Source organism: Temnothorax curvispinosus, unplaced genomic scaffold (genome assembly GCF_003070985.1).
Source record: "Temnothorax curvispinosus isolate PA1 unplaced genomic scaffold, ASM307098v1 QBEX01014873.1, whole genome shotgun sequence".
Taxonomy (NCBI): domain Eukaryota; kingdom Metazoa; phylum Arthropoda; class Insecta; order Hymenoptera; family Formicidae; genus Temnothorax; species Temnothorax curvispinosus.
In genome coordinates this window covers 12,418-31,532 of record NW_020224653.1, presented here as the reverse complement: position 1 = coordinate 31,532, position 19,115 = coordinate 12,418, and the positions used below count along the sequence as shown (strand labels likewise).

The following is a 19,115-nucleotide window of genomic DNA, read 5'->3' as shown; positions in this document are numbered from 1 at the left end:
ATAAAAAAATGTTTTAGATAAAAGTTAGTCTTGAGGAGGGAATAATTTGATGTTTTTCAAAAATGCGTTGATTTTGAGATATTTAAGTGTCTCAATTTAAAAAACTCATCTGTTTATATACGTTATGTATATACTATATGTACATGTGTACATAAATATACACATACATACATACATACATATACTGTATAGTTAAAAAGAAAATACATTTATCATACGATTGAAATATTTCACTTTTTTTATACTAAATAGCAATCGTAATTAATTATATCAGAGAAATGCCATTCCTTAAAATGGCAACGTACTGTTGTGCTAAATAGAATCGTTAGGACTGACTTTACTCTTATGTATATGGTATAATGAAGAATTTTCGTTTTCCTTTCCGATTCTATCGGGACAGACTTTTTTTACATATAAATATAGTTAATAAACTATATATTTAATAGAATCAATTACGTTTAATACTAATGACAGAACAAGACGATCGTGGACCTACTCGGTACTCATTTTTACTTGCATTTAATTTCTGATGTTCCATCTCATACAATATTGCGAATCCAAAATACCGGAATGTAGAATTGTTTTTATGAGAATCGAGAATTAGAAATAGAGCGCGTTTCTTACGTACGTATGTACTTCGATAACAAAAGAAAAGAAATCTCCTCTTCCTCAAGAGTTCAACAAATTATTTTAATCCGTACGTATTCACCCGAAATGAAATATATATATATATATATATATATATATAATTCAGTGTTTTACTTGAAATAAACCAGTCGCAATCTTCCAAAGCACTAGAAACGAAAAACTATTACAGTAAAGTATTTTCTGATCATCGCTATGATCTAAAAACCATCGTGCGATTCTGAAACAAGAAAAAAGAAAAAAAATTGGTTTGTAACATTCTCTCTCGACTCTAATGTCTCCCTAAAGCATTCATCACTTCGTATGAATCAATGTGTACTGTTAGAAACAATCTAATGCTAGTCAACTACGTTACAATCAGCGATATGATTGCGATATCTGTATTATTATTATTGCGATATAATCTTCAGATTTGAACTGCATTCTGCTCGTAAATGTTTTGTTAAGAATGTACTTGCTTTCAATTATCCGCACGTATTTACATACACTATGCGAAAAGATATACACTATTCGCTCCCTCGCATTGCAAACAAACGCTTGGCCGTCTTGAGATCGCTAGTTCTAAAAGAAAAAAAATTGCGTACAGATGCAGGTAATATGCGATGTCAAAGAGGCTGACCAAACTCACTGTGCTTACTTTTTGCATAATATTATACATAATATTAAATTTGCTAAATATATCTGTTCATCATCGCACACGAATGTAAAGAAACGATTCGGCGAACAAACAGATTTATTGGGCTATGTTCCTTTCGTTCCCTAGTTTGCATCAAAAAGCTAGTAGTTTGCGCGCAATAGGTCGCGGCACTATAAACGGTTTGGTAGCTGGCCAAGATCGACCATTTCGGTGTCCTCTATGCTGTTGGGTCCCATCATATGTTGCCTGTGCTGCTGTTGTTGTTGGAGGTCTAATGATGGGCGCAAATGAACATCCATTGTTCTGGGTGAAGAGAAGCCATGTAGACTTGCAGCTGCGCCAAAACCCGTGTTGCTCAACAATCCCCTACGTGGACTTCTAGCGTTCACGACTCTTGGCTGTGCGTACATCTCCTCCAGAACGCTCGGCGCCACATACGTGAAACCCTGAAATATCATGTTCGCAGATTCACTGAGAGTACTCTCGACCGGTGAATCAACCGGCACGGTTGCCGTAAATTGTTCGTCGAATTGTGATGTATCGTCGGCGCTCTTCAGAGATGGCTTAAACGGCGGATCCAACTTCCGGGCAATTACGTCCTGCCAATTAATGTGTTTGAAGAAATTGTGATTCTTAATTTGCTCGGCGTCCTCCGGACCAGAGCCCAATCTCTGAACGACATGCCTCTTCAAGAGTTTTCGAATGAGATCCCGAGCGTCTGGCGTCAGATATTGTGGAAGACTCAGCTTTCCCCGCAAAATCTTTTCGATAGTTTTCCTTCTGTCGTCACCGGTAAATGGCGGCATCCCTGTAAGCATATCAAACATCAAAGCGCCTAAACTCCACCAATCCACAGCTTTACCGTGTCCGCTCCTAGTTAGAATCTCTGGAGCCATGTATTCTATCGTTCCACAGAACGTATGCGTCACTGTACCCTCTTGTATATGTTCTTTGCAAAGACCGAAATCCGTTAACTTGACGTGACCCTCAGCATCCAACAAGATATTCTCTGGCTTCAAGTCTCTATATATAATTCCTTGATTGTGAAGATGTTGCAGCGCCAGTATAATTTCTGACAGATAAAAGCAAGCAGTGTCCTCTAGGAAGATACCTTCTCGATCGAGGTATGTGAAAAGCTCTCCACCGCACAGATACTCCAAGATCAGATACAATTTGCCACCAGTTTGGAACGCATACATGAGGTTTACAATAAATGGATGTTTTACAGCCTCCAGGATATTCCTCTCTGCTTTGGTATGAGCGGTATCTTTTTGATTTCGTATAATGGACGCTTTGCGCAGTACTTTCATAGCAAAGATGCTGCCTTTATCCTTCCCTGTGACCTTTCTGACTTGGAAGACCTTTCCGTAACCACCCTCTCCTAAAATCTTGCACAACTCGAAGTCTTGTGGACCAGCCTTCTCTTGACCCGGATTCACATTTTGCTCGGACAACTGAACCCTCTCTAAGTTCTCCGATCTAAAAAGTAATCCGATATTCCTACTCTTTAACAATTGACAAGCAAAATGGGGGAATTATTCTGAAATCAAGGGCAACCAAAATGCTTACTCTAGTATAGCGCTTACAGTTGCGGCATGATTATATTCCTCCTAAGAATGAATACGAGATTTAGTTAAAATCTTGCTGTTACAAGTGTAACTCACATCACATTAGGCGAATACACTCTACCTCTCTGTTCTCGATCACGTCGTCATCCGACTCGTCCTGATTCGCGGCATCTCCGTCATGCAGTTCAATGTCGAATACCCCAGCCATTCTAGGTAGATCAAATTCACATCGGATGCCTCTAAACGAGTTAAGGACGTTAAATCTGTCGAGGTGCCTCAATCCGTGGGCGAAGCTGTACGAGAATTCGAATGACATAAGCTCCGTGGGCACGCAGAGCAGACGTGCGCCGAGAATCGGGAAGCGCGTGTTTCGAGAGGACTTACCTCGCACCTGGAGATATGTCGTACGATAATCCCCTCGTGTTTGCTTAACTTTTTTTTTTTTACAAAACGCGTAAAGCAGTAAAAGGCTCGCCGCCAGATTTTACCACGAGTCTACACTCTACACATGTAATCGCAAATACACGCACGAACCACGGAGTGATGGAGTGATTCATGTATGTACGAGGTTGATATCTCATTCTCGAGTCCGGCTCAAGGATTCGATTCGAGGACTTGATTCGAGGGACGTCCCACGACGTCCCATGCGAGAGATTTGGCTCGCGCTCGCAACGATGCGATTCCCTAACCTCACTAGATTAATAAAGGGAGCTTTCCAGCAAGCGACACAAGTCGACACTAGAGTCCCTTGAATACAGAGTCTGGACCCCTATTCTGTAACTCTAACGACAGTGTCGGTATCGTTATGTCGTCGTTGCGCAGCTTTTTTTCCATATAGTATACCTGCGCAACGACAACGTAACGATACCGACACTGTCGTTACAAGTTACAGAATAGGGGTCCTGGCCATTCCGTAGACTTCTTTCTATTGGTTCAGTTTTACAAGCCCCTCAAAATAGCGAAAATGGCGGAATTTTTGAAATAAAGAAAAATTGTGTATTAATAAATGTAAAATAATAAATCAGAAAAACACTTTTATTGCCATTAAATATCAAAAAATGTATTTTTGTATATATATATATATATATATATATAAATACATAGAATATATATACATAATAGAATACAATATAAAAGTACAACATACATTATTCTTATATATATGTAATAAAGTATAACATACATAATTTTTAATGAATGAAAGTATGCATTGCCATGGTTTTGCTACTATAATTTTTCTTTTTTAAGTTGGATTTTACACACGATATACGCATTCTATATAATATAAAACGTTTCATTATTTTTAATTTTAAATTATGGCAATCTTTTATTGTGTCACAATGAATATCATTCATTTTATCTAAATAAAAACTAAAAAAATGCAGTTTGTTTTTTTTAAATCTGACATGTATGATCGAATAATTATTTCCATCTTGAGAAAATAATCAAACGTTTCCTCATTGACGAAAAAGAGCGTGTTTTTACGGAAGCATTTCAAGAGAACTAATTTTGTATATTTTTTATTAAAATAACTTTTTGATCCTGTAGAATCTAAACATTGAGAACATGTTTTTGTGCATTTAACAATACTTGTGATAATGTAACCTGCTATATTGTATAATAAATTCATTTCAATATTGTCGAGATGAATATTGTTGTTAGGCTTAATAAAAATTACTTCTTCACATTGTTTAGATTGTTTAATTGTTGTAGAATTATCTAGAAAATCGCCAATCATATCACCATCATCTTCATCATAATTTGAAGTATGTAATGATTTCATATATTTTGATATTGTAAGAAGTTTTAAATTCTGCTTGAACTGTAATGCGTTTGGAATTGGATGTCTTACTCTTATCGCAGAAAAAAGATTTTCAACACAATCCTGTGTCAATCGACCAGTAAGTACGTACAAAAATCCGCGTTCATGTATTAGATACTTCGTCAACTCAATAATAGACTTTGTGGTAGTCATAAAACCATTTTGCACAGGCTTAAATTTTGGTTGATGACCAATTTTTACTTCTCTAAATAATTCTACAATAGATTCTAGAAATGCTATAGAGTCATTGAATTTTTTTTCTTTCTTTTCATCACCCGCTTGTTTGCCTAACGCAAGTTTTGGCGTCCTTGCAGTTACTAAAGTGAACCATTTAGACATACATTCAATAAAAAGTGATGTCGTATTGAATTCTTTTTTATTTGTTTCTTCAGCATAAAATTTCATTGCGCTGCTAACATCTCTACTAATTATATTTTTTGCTTTATTTACTTTCATTTTATTAAATGTGGTGCAGGAAATGTCTTTTTTTTTTATTTTAGGAATTAATTTGAGTTGAAAATTTTCTTGAATATCTACTAATTCATCTAAGTGTGCACATTCGACAACAGCTGTTGATAAGTTATGCATATCAACAAATGTTTTGGGCAATTCAATGACTTTATTATTTAATAAAGTAGACTTTAAGTTTTTTAGTAAGTGTGGAGCATCAGCAATAAAAAAAAGTTTTCGATTACTGTTAACAGGATGAGGTATGTAATTTCTGACTTCGGATCTGTTGCTGCCAATAGCACCAAATGCTCTCCACATACTTAGATTAACAGGACCCATATCAGAAGTTACGCTATGAACGTATAGACCAATAGATTCTGCTTTTTCAATAATCTCTTGTATAACAGGTTTCAAAATAGCACCATCAATACTATCTGGTGTAAGGAAATAAGCTATAACCATTTTCCAACGTGTAAAAATTCCTTCAAGCATAAAAACTAAACTGTGAGTAGCTTCTTTAATTTGGCCTAGAACATATTCATAAAAAAGAGAACCAGACAAAGAAATTATTATAAACCAAGAAAAGAAACAATTTTATTGCATATCCTGATGTATAGTAACAACAGTTTATGCTCACATTTTGTAATGTATCTTGGAACTTTATACTAAATGCAATAGGGGAGTATATCTGTTAAAAAAATTTTTAATATATATATATTAATATGTATATTAGATCTATATGTATATTAGATGATGTTCCATAATACATTACAAAACATGCACAAATAAACATTTTTTCTGTTCCACAAAAAATAATCCTATAGAAAAATTGAACAATCTGTTTAGTTAGCTAAATAACATTATTCTTATTAATGTAAATGAATTCTTATATTATAGTGATTTATTATTATCCGTATCACTTATAAATATTCGGTATTTATTAGACAATGATATTTTTGTAAAAAAAATATTTAATTATGCAAAAGTAATTATACTAAATGTAATAAAAAATTGTATTATATATACAAATATTAGTATTAAAAATATAAATTACAAATGTATTAGAAATTATTAACCTGATCTATCTGGCAACGTCGATAAACCAAAATGTGAATTTGTTGCTATATCAACTTAAATTGTTGTCCTGCAGTAATGCTCATCTCGTCAATAGCGAGCATGCAATCTTTCTCTCAATCATCAGTAAAATTTAAAATGTGGTTACGTAATATGTCAAACGTTTGATTACAAATACCGGGTTCAAAGTCTATGTTCTCAATTTTTCTTCGAAGAGTACGCTCTGCTGGTAAAGGAATATCCTGATTCCGTAATTCTTTATAACCATTATTACCGCAAGATAATCTTAAGCGAATAGCTTTTTTGATAGTAGCAGAACACCATTTTTTACCGCGCATGGATTTCTTGCAGAGAGCTGCAACTTGGTCGTCGTTAAATATTCTTTTGTATCTAGCCTTTAAATTACTATTCTCTTCTAATAATTTTCTTCTTTCATACATAAGTTTTTTTATTCTTTTTTTCATTATTATCCGCGACTTTTCTGATTTACTTAGTATCATATTTGCTTGCTGAAATTTTGTTTCCACTTGTCGTAATTTGGCCTGTGTAGCATCTAATAATGCTTTTTGAACTTTTAATTCTGCTTCTTCAAAGTTTTTCTCAAAATTACCAATTTGAAATGGCACACATATCATTGAGTCTGAAATTGGCGTTGACACTGGCGATGTATTAATTGGCTCTATTTCTGTATTATTTATAGCTGCTTCTGTTTCCTTAAATACGTCTTCCTCTATCAAATCATCAGACAAACATTTTTCATTGTCCACTTTATTATTTTCCGTAATATCAATTTCAGTCTGAAATATATAAACAATCTTATTGTAAACTAATGGTCCGTCTACAATGAGTCATATAGGTATAAATCGTAAGGTCGTACAGGAAATCGACCAACCACAATCAAGAATGTATAAGAAAATTTGATTGTGGTTGATCGATTTGCTTACGATCTTAAGACTACGACTCATTGTAGACGAGGCTTAAATCTAAGGACACAACTTACAACCACGCATATTTTTAAGTGTTATTGCATACTATATTTCACTTACATTTGATGTAGCAGAAACAATTTCTTTCTGCATAAAAATAGTTGGAACTGCACAACTTTTCAGCTTTTTCTTGTCATCAACACGTACTTTTTCCCACATTTCGGGTAAAAAATGTTCCTATTAAATATAATAAACATAAGTAATGTAATTGCAAAATGTAAATAACTTGAATTACAGAAAAATGCATTTTACCTCACATACAAAACAGTCTTTTAATGCATTCAAATCATGTCGACCAATGTTTTGAATCCATTGTTCTCTTCTTTTTGTATTTCTTGGGATGCGATGTAAGGAATAACCTTTTTTCCAAGAATTGGAACATTTTGTTACGCAGCAATAAGGCATCTTGTAACCTATACAAATTAGTTCTCTATAATATTTCCATAATAAATTATATCATAATCATATTATTAAGATTAGAAAACATATAATTTATGTTTTCAACTTGTTTAAAAAATTCTGTTATTCCAAACAATTTCACTTATGGTATATTCAAAAAATTAAATAAACTTTATATGTATATACACTATTTATTTACCTTTGTACAATCAGAAAAATTCAGACAGTACGGAACACTCCATGCACAGCAAGAACCACTCTTAATCACTCTTATATGTATTGAGTATAGTATGTACGCCATTTTGAGGGGCCTATTGGCCAGACTCTGTATTCAAGGGACTCTAGTCGACACAAATGTTGGCTGCGTTCAGCCGAACCTCTGCTTAGCGAAGTGAGGGCCGGTCTCACAGTCTCCGATTAACGTGATTCTCCCTAGATTCTCCGATTAAACTCACTCTTCGTCTCTTTCTAGGGGGATAGTTAGAAAGAAATGCAGAGTGAGTATCGGAGAATCACGTTAATCGGAGACTGTGAGACCGGCCCTGAAAAGTAGCAACTGAATGTGATTGGTTCTTACCTTTGGATCCAACCAATTACACTTAATTGCTACCTTTCGCTACCATTGCAGCCAATGGCCGCGTTCAGCAGACACAACTGTTGAGTTCGTCTTATCAACACTCTGCGTTGATTGGTTGGTTCTAAACGTAAGAACTAATCACGTTTGACTGTTACAGCAGCTTGGTCTGCTGGAGGTCGATTCTGTATTTTGAGACGAGGTGAAAATTACAAAAGTGAACAGATTTACTAGATTTCGACAAATGAAATTGTAGATTCTCTAGTAAATTTCCTCACATTTGTAATTTTTACCTCGTCCCAAGCATGGTCCCAAGATACAATCGACCCCTGAACTCGCCCATTCTATCTTTTTTGGGAACTGTTGTGCTTGCTTTCCGTTCCGCTTTTTTCTCTACGTGGGACTGCATGATCCTGACAGAAAGGCTGTGTTCGGATTCCCCACCCGAGTGTTAAAAATCCTATAGCATATGTTACGTGTACTATAGATTTTCAGCATTCTATTTTCCATTCGGATGAGGATTGAGGAATCTGAACGTACTCCCAGATCGGAGTAATGACTATTTTCAGATGTCTGTCTGTCTCTCCTTTCGTCGACGTTTAAGTATTTTTCAATATTTTTTTGATAAGTCAAATGCATGAAATATAGGAAAAAATTACGAATGACGTGTAATATAATGTCAACTTGAAAGCGATCGATTTCAAGTTCGAGAGATGGTGGTGGATCCACGTGGGTGCGTTCTATCGGCCGCTTGAAAACATCGAATTACACAAAGTGAGGTTAGTATTTCGTTTCTATTCGCATGTGCGCGTGTTACATTTGGTTTACGTTTAATCGCGTAGCCAAGATTACAAGCGTTTTACTATAATTTCGCGTAAAACAGTTGCGGCAGTTTCTGACAATTGTATTTGACACAGTAATCACGGCAATCTTCATGACAATCCCCCATGACCGTAGCTCCGTCAATCGACTTATCGTTCGAAGAATCGCGTATGATGAAATGAGCGCGGCATAAGGTCCCGTGTCGTACCAAAAAATAATGCTCCAAAATTGGCGAACGTGTCGCATTCGGCGAATAAATCGTCGATTTTCGCTCGTTATCTCTCGTGCGAATTTCGCGCGATCGCGATTCGCGATGAGGTTATGCGCGTGCCCGTGTGTCGTTTCGTTGCATGCGTGCGCGACACCTCCCTCGCGAAGAGCAAGTCCGCGAGGCCTGGACCGGTCTCCGCGGCAACCGCGACTTATCGATTTGCCTAGGCGTTGCCGGCTGGCCAGTTTGCGGCCGCCAGGCCCGCCAGTTACGGCCAGTTACGGCAGTTGTACCGAGTCGTGGGGGTTGGACAGCGGGAGATTCCTCGGTTCGCGAGGAGCGATCCGTTCGAGATCGTTCCTGCGAGCGGGTTGCGTGATGGAACGCGAGAAGAGGAAAGACCTCGATGGGATCGCGCCATTAATCCAAAGGAGAACGTTTTGTTGCGCGGTAGTCTAATGGCAACCATTCGCGGTGATTTCCTCTGAAGCGGAAAGGACTTGGAAACTTTACACGGTCATCTATATGCGAGTTAGAGACGCTCGAGGATTATTGACGTTTGTCGAGGAGCGAACGTGGGTGTGAAAGAATAAACTGGAAATTTGTACAAGATAAGGGAGAGGGAGGCTGAATTGAAATGCCTTTTCAGAAAGAATCCAGCAATGATGAGAGGATCTCATCATGTTTTTAAGATGATCGCGAAGTAAAACAAAAATGAAACAAATTACAAAGGCGTAAAAGGGAAAAAAGCTGAACTCAATTTGAAGAGTCATATTCAAGTTTACCGTTAATAACGAAGGAACGCAAAAGTGGGTAGAATTTGAAAAACATGATTTTCTTTTTATACTATAATACATAAAGAATTTTGGCATATTAATCTCTACCTTAAATGTAGTATAAGCGAGTTTTAATTGAAACCGCACACTTTCTTCAATTATATTCGTCGTTAATTAAATAATATTTAATAGGAAAAATTATACGTTGAGTAATTGATATTGAAGAAACATAACACAGCGATAACAAGACATGGGAAAAAGAGAACACACCGTAAAGAGACATAGAATGAAAACGAGGGCGAGGACGATAGCTATGTGACGTTAAACGATCGATCGATATCAAGGGCGCGCTAGAAACATGTATCTGAAATAAAAACCGCTAAGGAAGAGCGAGACCGGGAATGCTAAACGAGAGCTGTGCGAAGTGTGCGATTGTCCGGTGCTGTTCCTCGCGGGACGCGCAGCACGTGCCACCGGAGCACCGAAAATTCCGACGCGTTCACGGCCTGCAGCTGCCGCTGCATCCGCAGCAGATCGTCGGCTGGGCGCTGCTGATCGTCGTCTTCGTCGGCACGTTCACCGTGCTGCTGACGACGCCGCCGCTACTGCCCGATCTGCGCTTCGTCCTCTCTCTGCTGTTCGCCACGTTGTTCCTACTGCACGTGCTGACCCACTTAACGGTGCTGCTGCTGGACCCAGCTGATCCGGAGGTACGCGCCCGGCCGGCACGCGCGGTCGTGCCGGAGTTCGACCGAGCGAAGCATCGGCACGTCATCGAGAACGGCCGATGTCATCTCTGCAACATAACGACGCGTGGTCGGCGCACCAAGCACTGCTCTATCTGCAACAAGTGCGTGCCGCGCTTCGACCACCACTGCAAGTGGCTGAACAATTGCATCGGCGGCCGTAACTATCCGGCATTCCTGGTGTGCCTGGTGTCGACGCTCGTCGTCGCGCTCGCGGTCACCGCGCTTGCTCTGGGTGAGCTGGTGCTCGTTAACGCACACCTGCTCGTCTACGACGGACCGTGGGACAGCAGCGGTGACAACGGCAACGAGCCGAGTATGAACAACGCTACAGCGACGCCGCCGTTGTTGCCGGTGCCCGGCACCAGCTCGCTCGTCCTCGTCACCGTCATCGGCGTTCTCTCGGCGATCGCAGCGGTCCTGCTCATTCACCTCTGCTTCTTTCACGGCTACATCGCCTGCCTCGGCCTCACCACGTATGAGTACGTGCGCGGTAAGCGGGAGCGAGGCGTCGCCGGCGCCGCTGCCAACTCTAGAGCTACGTCCACCGCTGGTCTATGTGACATGCCTTATTGCACCGATGGAGAGGATGTCGACCGGATGGCACCTGGCGCGCGAGGCCTCTATTCGCGCTTCTGCGAGAACAAGGGTCCTCTGCTCAAAAGTGGTACGAGCACGAGAATGACGATGGCGACGACAGACGTGTACGTTTGCTCGACACACAGCGGTGATGCAACGGCGAACGGCAAAGATGCCGCTTCGAAGACGTTACCCTCGATGAAAGGTAGCCGGAATTTTCATCTTTGTTTCTCGTACGATTCGCGCACCACCGAGACCTCCATTGAGGTCTCCTCTTCGCAGACGACGGACGCAGTGGAGTTGAGAAACCATGGAGAATCGCCGGATGCGAAGTCGTCCTCCACGCCCTCGCCGGTATCTTGTTGCTTCTCTATCATGAACCATCCCGACGGCAGCAGGCGCGACGGAAGCGGGCGAAAGCGTCGCACCGGTGAACATCGTGCTGAGCCCACGAAACGCTCCTGCGGAACGATGAGGAGAATACAGACTTTTCTTCAGGCTCGCCTGAGGAAAAGTTCGAGACAGCGGTTAACGACCTCGTCGTCGACGATTGCTCGTCATTGCGGCAACAAGATAATTCCGCAGACGGGCAGCCCTCCGGACGTCGTGCCTGGCTTGACCGAGGATCAGAATCGGGCTATCGAGGCGATGACGACTGAACTGACAACGCAACCGATTTACCCGCGTCCACCGTCGAGGCTACCCGCTCTAGATCTCTCGCGCACCGCTCGCAAAGTTAGAAAAGTATCCTCGAGTACCGCTGACATTTCCGTCCTAGGACAGATGCCGTCCCCCACGATACCTAAGCGAAACCAAGTCCACCTCCGCACGCGACGAAGCGCGGCGAGCTTCTCGAAGAAGAGACCGCGCTTCAAGGTCGGCTCGCATGTCGTCACGCAAACCGCTCAACTGTCTCCCATACCGGAGTCGGAGTTTTCGAAACCAGCTACGCCGAGATCGCCGTCGCGATCGAACTCCATCTTCTCCTTCCCACCATTACACGAGTAACGTTATCAGCACCGCATGAAATGCTGTTTTTTTTAGAAATATAAAGCCCAAAATCGAATTGGGTAGAATTCTCTCATGTCGGATGCACTCGATATATGAGTCTGCTTAAAAAAAAAAAAATAAAAAAAATAATAATTTTACTGATAAAACTTGTAATAAATATGTAAAAGTAAATGTTTTTAATTTGAATGCAACACAATGCGCTTGAAATAAAAGATTTCTTCTTGTAGACAGACTCATATATACGATGTCATCACTTAAAAATTTAAATAAAGCATTTTTAAATAGAGCAAATGATTAAATTTTCGTTGAATATCGTTGAACATCGACCCAAAATTTGTCTAAAATTTTTATAATTTTACATAATGAAAACATCTCAGAACGTCCTATAATTGGCAATATGTATCAATAATAAATGCTTTATTTAGCGAACGAGAAAAACGGATTATTTGTAAAAAATGTCAACTACGTTTAACGTAAAAACAAAAGTTCGGCTTTATAAAAATTGGTCACTTTAACGATCGGCCAATCCTGGTACCGAGTTGCGCGACGCGATTATATAGCAATGGTTTCAAGTCGTGCGACGCCAGTTTATGGATATGGCGCAATTGGTGTCAATTTACTGGATTCGTAATGTTTACTGAAGTTACATTATTGCACCGTGGCATGCGACAAGTTTCCTCGCAGATTTCTTTACACACTCTGGGAAAAGAGCTAAATGAATAACTTAGCTTGCGAGCACATAAGACCTTGCATAATCGCAAGTGAATAGCATCACACTCATGCGACCTTCATGCGCACAGATAATGTCCGAGACTACGGAGTCACCTGACAAGGAGGATGCTGCATCGAAGAGGAGGACTAACGTTTGGGAAGATTTGGGTTCACCGCGCTACATAGTCGCGCCGATGGTGGACGCGAGCGAATTGGCATGGAGACTGCTCAGCAGGCGACACGGCGCACAGCTCTGTTACACGCCAATGCTGCACTCCTCCGTGTTCTGTCGGGATCCCAAGTACAGGCGAGAGGCTCTCGCTAGTACCAGCGAGGATCGTCCACTGATTGTACAGGTCTGCTTGCTACAACCACCGGACTGCAATTTTGTAGACTGTTAGATTAGTTCTCAACTAGGCACATATGGAGTTTTCCGGAACAGCCGGGACTACAAAGGAACATTTAACAAAAGAACAAAATTTAAAAGTGTAAAGGACGTACTTGGAGTTCCTCAAAACTTCATGTATACGACCGAGTAACCGTGTGATTGAAATAACGTGCTCAATTGAAGATTTAATAGATATTTTAAATAATCTTTCACACGAACTGTTTCTTACAAGTAAATATTTTAAATGGGGAACAGAACAAAGGGAAGAACGTTTAACACGTTTAACTTTTGTGCAATAGTAATTCGTTTTCCAGTTTTGTGGCAATGATCCGGATATATTATTGGAAGCTGCACGCTTGGCTGAACCGTACTGCAATGCAATCGACATCAATATCGGTTGTCCTCAGGCAATTGCAAAGCGTGGACATTACGGAGCTTTCTTGCAGGATGACTGGAATTTGTTAAAGAAAATCGGTACGCATGCATTTTACTTATACGTCAAAAGCTTTAGACTGTGATAACAATATGATGTAATAAATCTTGTATCTGTGCAGTGTCGACTTTAAAGAATGGATTACACATACCTGTCACTTGTAAACTACGGGTGTTCCCAGAAATCAGTCGTACTGTAGAATATGCTTGTATGCTAGAGAACGCAGGTGCTAGCTTACTCACTGTCCATGGACGTACGAGAGAGCAAAAAGGTCCATTGACTGGATTAGCGTCTTGGAAGCACATTAAAGCCGTAAGGTGATTATTCGTATCTATTTTTCATTTTACTCGAAACATTCATTGTATAATCATGAGAAGAGATTACAGATCAAATCTTTATATTTTGTACCTCTTATTCTTAGTAATTGATACATTATTTTATGTTTAATCAGGGATGCCGTGAAAATTCCTGTGATCGCCAATGGCAACATACAATGTATGCAAGACTTACAGCGGTGCATTGAGGAGATCCAAGTGCAGGGTGTAATGTCGGCGGAAGGGAATCTTTACAATCCATACATATTCGAGTCTCGTTATCCTGCCTGTTGGGAGCCTGCTCTGGAATACCTGGAACTTGTAGAGCAATATCCAGTACCAGCTTCGTACATCCGCGGTCACTTGTTTAAACTCTTCCATCACGTGTATGTATTGATCTTTTGATCATATCGAGTTACAAATAGCAAAGCGTAATTCCCAAACGTGCATACAGCATGCTTTTAACTAGAGAGTAGACTTTGTTTAGCAGAAAATCAAGGAGAAAGGGAAAGTCTGGCTACCAACTCCACTATGGAAGCCTTTAAAGGTGTCACGTATGCTTTGAGGGATCGTTATCTACCGTATCATGAAGGACATTTAATATGGCAAACGGGGAGAATAGGTAATAATTTGATGAGAATACAGAATATTATTCACATTTGTTACGCCTACATTAAATATCTTTTGATATTTTTAGATTATAATTTGAAGTTACCACCGTGGTTGTGTCAACCTTACGTACGAGAGCCACCACAAGAATATACACAAAAATTACAGGTAAACGAGTCAAACATGATTAATTACGTATACTGTTTTCTTTCTGTTACATTATGACTGAGGAAATTTCTCTGAAAATAATGATAATTTTCAGGAAGGTGCACCTCAGAAACGTGAATACAGAGATGAGGAAGGAAACGAAATATCGCGAAAACGTTCAAAAAAGCTTAAGCGGATAGCGCGTAGACCGAATAGAGCAACTTCGATTCCTAAAAGAAGTTCAGATCGATGTCATGCCTGTCCGAATCCTCTGGTTAGTTGAAATACTTTCGAAATATAAAATTTTCTTATTTTATCTTGCTCTTTAAAAAATATTTCCAAAAATGACCAATGTTTAAGATAACGAAACACTTGAAAGAGAAGGTTCTAATGCGTTATTTTAAATTGTAGGGTTTTAAATGTGAATATAAATTGTGTCGACAATGCTGTAGGAACAAGTGTTATATAGAAAATTTAGACTGTGCTGGTCACAGAAATCTAACCAAAACTAGAAGACAGATGGCGAAAGAATTCGAGGCAAAGCGTAAGGAAGTTAAAAATATGACATGACGCTCTGTATTAAAATATTTTAAATAAAACTAGATGTATATAAATATGTATATTTTACTCTTTGTTTTTGGTTTGAATATTTCTTGAGAGTCCTGATGTCACTTTCGTTTATTGATTAAATTAATACCAGACAAGTCCAGTATTGATTATATCTACAGTCTATTTTACAATATCGTATTTTGAAAAGCTAATGAGGTAATGTAAAAATCTCATTAAGACTTGAAATTTATAACGATATTGAATTTGTACTATCACTGACATGCTCAACGGAATAAAAACTACCTCTACACAGAGGAAGCTGCTGTAGCGATAGGTGTTGCAGTAAAAATGGTCAGTAAATCATTCTTCTTTGCTGATTCGCTGTGAGGAGATTCGATTTTATCTCCTTGTTTTTCCGTGCTGGCCCAGTACTTTTTACTTGAGAATATCAGCATCATCAACAGAGGTAGATGAAGTAACGAAAATCGAAATAATCTCCTAGAATTAGCACTATCCGAGTGCTTACTAAATTTCCAAGCTAAAATTGGAAATGTATATTTAATACAGAAAAAAATCTCGAGCGTAAACATATATGCGAGATATTCAAATAGATTCAGGTCAAATTTATACAGCATGTTAAATTGTGTAACCAAGTCGTGTTTCAAGCAGTAATTCATCCAAGGAGTTATAAAAGCAATAATGATGATTTTGATCAATCGTTAATTTCTTTTACAACTTTAAAAAAACATTTTTGAACACAATTAACTAGATAAATTATCTTTAACTTTTAACGCACTGTAAAAATTTGGTTCTAACATTTAAATATACTATGTATGTACGTAAAATACACATAAATTTTATATAATTTTTTCAATATATACATGCATATTTTACCTAGATACAGGAAAGACGCATTGATTGGCGTCGAAGCCAGTGCAAACCACCAATGGGTTACATCCAATACAGGAGCTAAGTAACACAGAGTCATTAGAACCGCTGTGTATCTCATAGTCGTTCTACGACATAAATCTGGATTTGTAACAGCCATCATTCGATAGCCGGCACGTGAATAATCCGGTCTTAGGTTCCACGAAAGAGCATTAAAGTGTGGAAATTGCCATGCATATAAAATACCAGGCAAGATCCAAGCACCTAGTGTCAATATGCTACCTGTGCAACCTGCCCAACCCATTAGGGGGGGGATAGCTCCTACTGTAAAGGAAATAACAGGTTATATCACAGGTCATGATACACATGAAAATATGATACACATTATCATGATACACATGAAAATTGTTGCTTTCCATTTATGCGTAGTCTACAATGGCAGCAGGAGTCTACAGTAAGACATAAGCAGTAAGTTATTGACTAATGGGATTTTTACAATTCAAGAATAATCGACTGTGGTTGGTCAGTAGCTTACTGCTTACGTCTTACTGCATACTCCTGCTGCTATTGTAGACGACGCTTTACACTCAAGTGAGAATTATCTGAGTTTTGATGTAAATAAAAAGCAACTAATATACACACACACACACACACACACACATATATATATATGTTTGTGTATATGTGTGTATATATATATATATATATATATATACATACTCACCAACAGAGCCAATCCATGTGTTGACAATACTGATGCGTTTCATGGGAGTATATATGAGCGTATATAAAACAAGATTGGTAGCACCTAGCGCTGCCGTGATACCATTTACTTCATGATAGAGTATGGATAATCCAATAATGCCAGTTACTGCCGCAAAAGTTACTGCATGAATAGGCCTGATGATACATATGTATATTCAATTGTTATTAATATTAAGTTATAAATCTGATTATATCGAAATAAAGAGATTTAAAAGAACTCACGTCAAATGACCACGTACCAATACCCGATTTTTTGTCCGCGACATTTGCGCATCAAAAGGGACTTCAAAAAATTGATTAATTGTATTTGCAGTGGCAGAAACTAAGCCTGTGCCTAAGGAACACATTACAAATGTGTGAAAGTCAAACGGTGCGGGAGCTAATGCATATCCAGCCATAGTTGTTACTACGACTAGAGCTGCAATAAGAAAATAATTATAATCTGGTTAATAAATTAAATATTCAAATATTTATGGATCAGTTTGTAAAGCATCAAATATTCTGATCAAGCATTTTAATTAAGAAATCTATTATTTTTAAAAATTATAATCAACTATATTTTAAATTGATGCAAATCCAACTTATACAATTGATATAATACATACATGTTAATTTAATCTTTGACAATTTGAGATAGTGCTTGTGAAGCTTGGAATAATCAACTATTATAGGTGCCCATTCTGACTTTTCTATTTTATGTGGATCTTTCTCAATTTTACATACAAAATCTTTCTTGGCAAAAGGAACTGTTGTTGCCCCAACTTGATTATAACCGTCTTTGAAGGTTTGTGTGGGTTTTTCTATGCACCCAGTCTTTGTTGACTTTTGCCTTGAGAAGCCAGAACACTGGAATTAAAATTTTTTCCTTAGGAAATTACAGAATAATAATCGACAAATTTTCTGGATGCTACGAACCATAAGGACAGAAAATTTCGGCACAAAACTGCATGATATATGCCGACAGCTTCTTAATGGATGAATAATAAATAACATGATTAAGTTTAATCTTAATATTTACTTCCATCGACCTAAAAATCGACCTAAATGTAAAATAAAGTGTATATATATGCAAAAAATATCCTAACCTAGTCATGACTAGTTATAACCTACAAACGAGCTAGAAAACATTTATCTTCCCACATTTTCAGCTAACAGCAATTTTATACTTACATTTTCATGCATCAACATGATTCCTATTATTAGCACATGTTTATTATTACGTAATTGCAATGATAATCAAGAGTATTTAAAATTACTAAAAAAATACTCAGTACATTTAGTACTACCATAGATATAGGAAATATCATGATATAATAGCGAATTCGGGCGCTTGCACTAGTGCACACTGAGTGCGCACTAAGGCTCGTTCTTAATCAATTATTATACTTATAAATCATCTTAAATACTTCTTAGTCTATAAAATGATTTGTACATTATCCATATAGATATTACAGATTATTTTATTGGCCAAAAAATCTTTAAACGTGTATTTAAGCGACTTTAAATATAAGAAAAGATTATAAACAAGCCTTAGTGCGCACGGTGCGCACTCAGTGTGCACTAGTGCAAGCGCCCGAATTCGCTATAAAACACAGTAGAACCACGTGTAACTAGAGTCCTAGGCCGGTATTCATAGGGTGCGTTCGGGGAGCTCGCTACCGCGCTACCAACGCTAACGCTATTGGCTGCGTTCAGCCGATACTCCGCTAGCCTAGCAATCGTGAGCAGTCGCTCGTTTTCTCTCCTTTTAATCCATTGGGTCAAAGGAGAGGAAACGAGCGACTGCTTACGATTAGAGCTCTAGATTATAAGAGTAGCGCAAAAGTCCGAAACCTTTGATTCTTGCGAAAGCCGACAACCGCGTGTTCTTATTGGTCGACCGCCATGTCGGTATCGTCTGTCTCTTTCTACACCATGCTCTTTCTCACTCTTTCTCGACATGACAAAGACAGTGCCATATGAAGGAAGAAGACATCACGAGGACAACATAACCTGTTTGATGTGGTGATTG

The 19,115-nt window shown here is 38.6% G+C and overlaps 4 protein-coding genes across 12 annotated transcripts; 1 reads left to right on the top strand and 3 right to left on the bottom strand.

Moving 5' to 3' along the window:
• Positions 1-1,107: 1,107 nt before the first annotated feature.
• On the bottom strand, positions 1,108-3,583 carry LOC112465039 (ribosomal protein S6 kinase beta-1). 4 transcript variants are annotated; one of them, XR_003041976.1, is made up of 5 exons: positions 3,235-3,581; positions 2,972-3,143; positions 2,852-2,892; positions 1,283-2,761; positions 1,108-1,206 (listed from the first exon to the last, which is right to left on the bottom strand). XR_003041976.1 is itself a non-coding variant. In XM_025032407.1 (4 exons), the coding sequence occupies exons 2-4, from the start codon at positions 3,056-3,058 to the stop codon at positions 1,453-1,455; spliced, it is 1,437 nt and encodes a 478-aa protein (XP_024888175.1). In that variant the 5' UTR covers positions 3,059-3,089; positions 3,235-3,583; the 3' UTR covers positions 1,108-1,452. The 4 variants fall into 4 exon arrangements, 3 of the variants coding, with proteins under 3 accessions (XP_024888175.1, XP_024888173.1, XP_024888172.1); XM_025032407.1 differs by having other exon boundaries at positions 1,108-2,761; positions 2,972-3,089; positions 3,235-3,583; XM_025032405.1 differs by having other exon boundaries at positions 1,108-2,761; positions 3,242-3,582.
• A 2,474-nt stretch (positions 3,584-6,057) lies between these two features.
• Positions 6,058-8,431, bottom strand: LOC112465045 (THAP domain-containing protein 2-like). Its single transcript, XM_025032417.1, has 4 exons — positions 7,781-8,431; positions 7,435-7,595; positions 7,243-7,359; positions 6,058-6,993 (listed from the first exon to the last, which is right to left on the bottom strand). The coding sequence occupies exons 2-4, from the start codon at positions 7,585-7,587 to the stop codon at positions 6,313-6,315; spliced, it is 951 nt and encodes a 316-aa protein (XP_024888185.1). The 5' UTR covers positions 7,588-7,595; positions 7,781-8,431; the 3' UTR covers positions 6,058-6,312.
• A 317-nt stretch (positions 8,432-8,748) lies between these two features.
• LOC112465042 (tRNA-dihydrouridine(16/17) synthase [NAD(P)(+)]-like) lies at positions 8,749-15,538 on the top strand. Of its 5 annotated transcripts, none has more exons than XM_025032411.1 (9): positions 8,749-8,934; positions 13,101-13,367; positions 13,714-13,873; positions 13,954-14,149; positions 14,284-14,532; positions 14,623-14,768; positions 14,844-14,923; positions 15,018-15,176; positions 15,314-15,538. In XM_025032411.1, the coding sequence occupies exons 2-9, from the start codon at positions 13,104-13,106 to the stop codon at positions 15,470-15,472; spliced, it is 1,413 nt and encodes a 470-aa protein (XP_024888179.1). In that variant the 5' UTR covers positions 8,749-8,934; positions 13,101-13,103; the 3' UTR covers positions 15,473-15,538. The 5 variants fall into 5 exon arrangements, with proteins under 5 accessions (XP_024888179.1, XP_024888177.1, XP_024888176.1 ...); XM_025032412.1 differs by lacking the exon at positions 8,749-8,934 and adding an exon at positions 12,216-12,293; XM_025032410.1 differs by lacking the exon at positions 8,749-8,934 and having other exon boundaries at positions 12,300-13,367.
• A 24-nt stretch (positions 15,539-15,562) lies between these two features.
• LOC112465044 (protoheme IX farnesyltransferase, mitochondrial) lies at positions 15,563-18,466 on the bottom strand. Of its 2 annotated transcripts, none has more exons than XM_025032416.1 (7): positions 18,275-18,466; positions 18,020-18,144; positions 17,710-17,950; positions 17,327-17,522; positions 17,064-17,239; positions 16,346-16,663; positions 15,563-15,989 (listed from the first exon to the last, which is right to left on the bottom strand). In XM_025032416.1, exons 2-7 carry the CDS (start codon positions 18,095-18,097, stop codon positions 15,757-15,759), a joined length of 1,242 nt encoding a protein of 413 aa, XP_024888184.1. In that variant the 5' UTR covers positions 18,098-18,144; positions 18,275-18,466; the 3' UTR covers positions 15,563-15,756. The 2 variants fall into 2 exon arrangements, with proteins under 2 accessions (XP_024888184.1, XP_024888183.1); XM_025032415.1 differs by having other exon boundaries at positions 18,020-18,132; positions 18,275-18,465.
• Positions 18,467-19,115: the final 649 nt, after the last annotated feature.

Bases quoted from the DNA above. Each gene is read 5' to 3' on its own strand.
- LOC112465044 (XM_025032416.1), bottom strand. From the start codon at position 18,097: ATGTTATTTATTATTCATCCATTAAGAAGCTGTCGGCATATATCATGC. The intron at 17,523-17,709 runs GTATGTATTATA...TTCTTATTGCAG, and splicing joins GTCAAAGATTAAATTAACAT to CTCTAGTCGTAGTAACAACT. The intron at 16,664-17,063 runs GTGAGTATGTAT...TTTCCTTTACAG, and splicing joins CACATGGATTGGCTCTGTTG to TAGGAGCTATCCCCCCCCTA.
- LOC112465039 (XM_025032407.1), bottom strand. From the start codon at position 3,058: ATGGCTGGGGTATTCGACATTGAACTGCATGACGGAGATGCCGCGAAT. The intron at 2,893-2,971 runs GTAGAGTGTATT...ATTCATTCTTAG, and splicing joins ACGTGATCGAGAACAGAGAG to GAGGAATATAATCATGCCGC. The intron at 2,762-2,851 runs GTAAGCATTTTG...ATTACTTTTTAG, and splicing joins ACTGTAAGCGCTATACTAGA to ATCGGAGAACTTAGAGAGGG.
- LOC112465045 (XM_025032417.1), bottom strand. From the start codon at position 7,587: ATGCCTTATTGCTGCGTAACAAAATGTTCCAATTCTTGGAAAAAAGGT. The intron at 7,360-7,434 runs GTAAAATGCATT...TATATTTAATAG, and splicing joins AAGACTGTTTTGTATGTGAG to GAACATTTTTTACCCGAAAT. The intron at 6,994-7,242 runs GTAAGTGAAATA...TATATATTTCAG, and splicing joins TTGTTTCTGCTACATCAAAT to ACTGAAATTGATATTACGGA.
- LOC112465042 (XM_025032409.1), top strand. From the start codon at position 10,366: ATGCTAAACGAGAGCTGTGCGAAGTGTGCGATTGTCCGGTGCTGTTCC.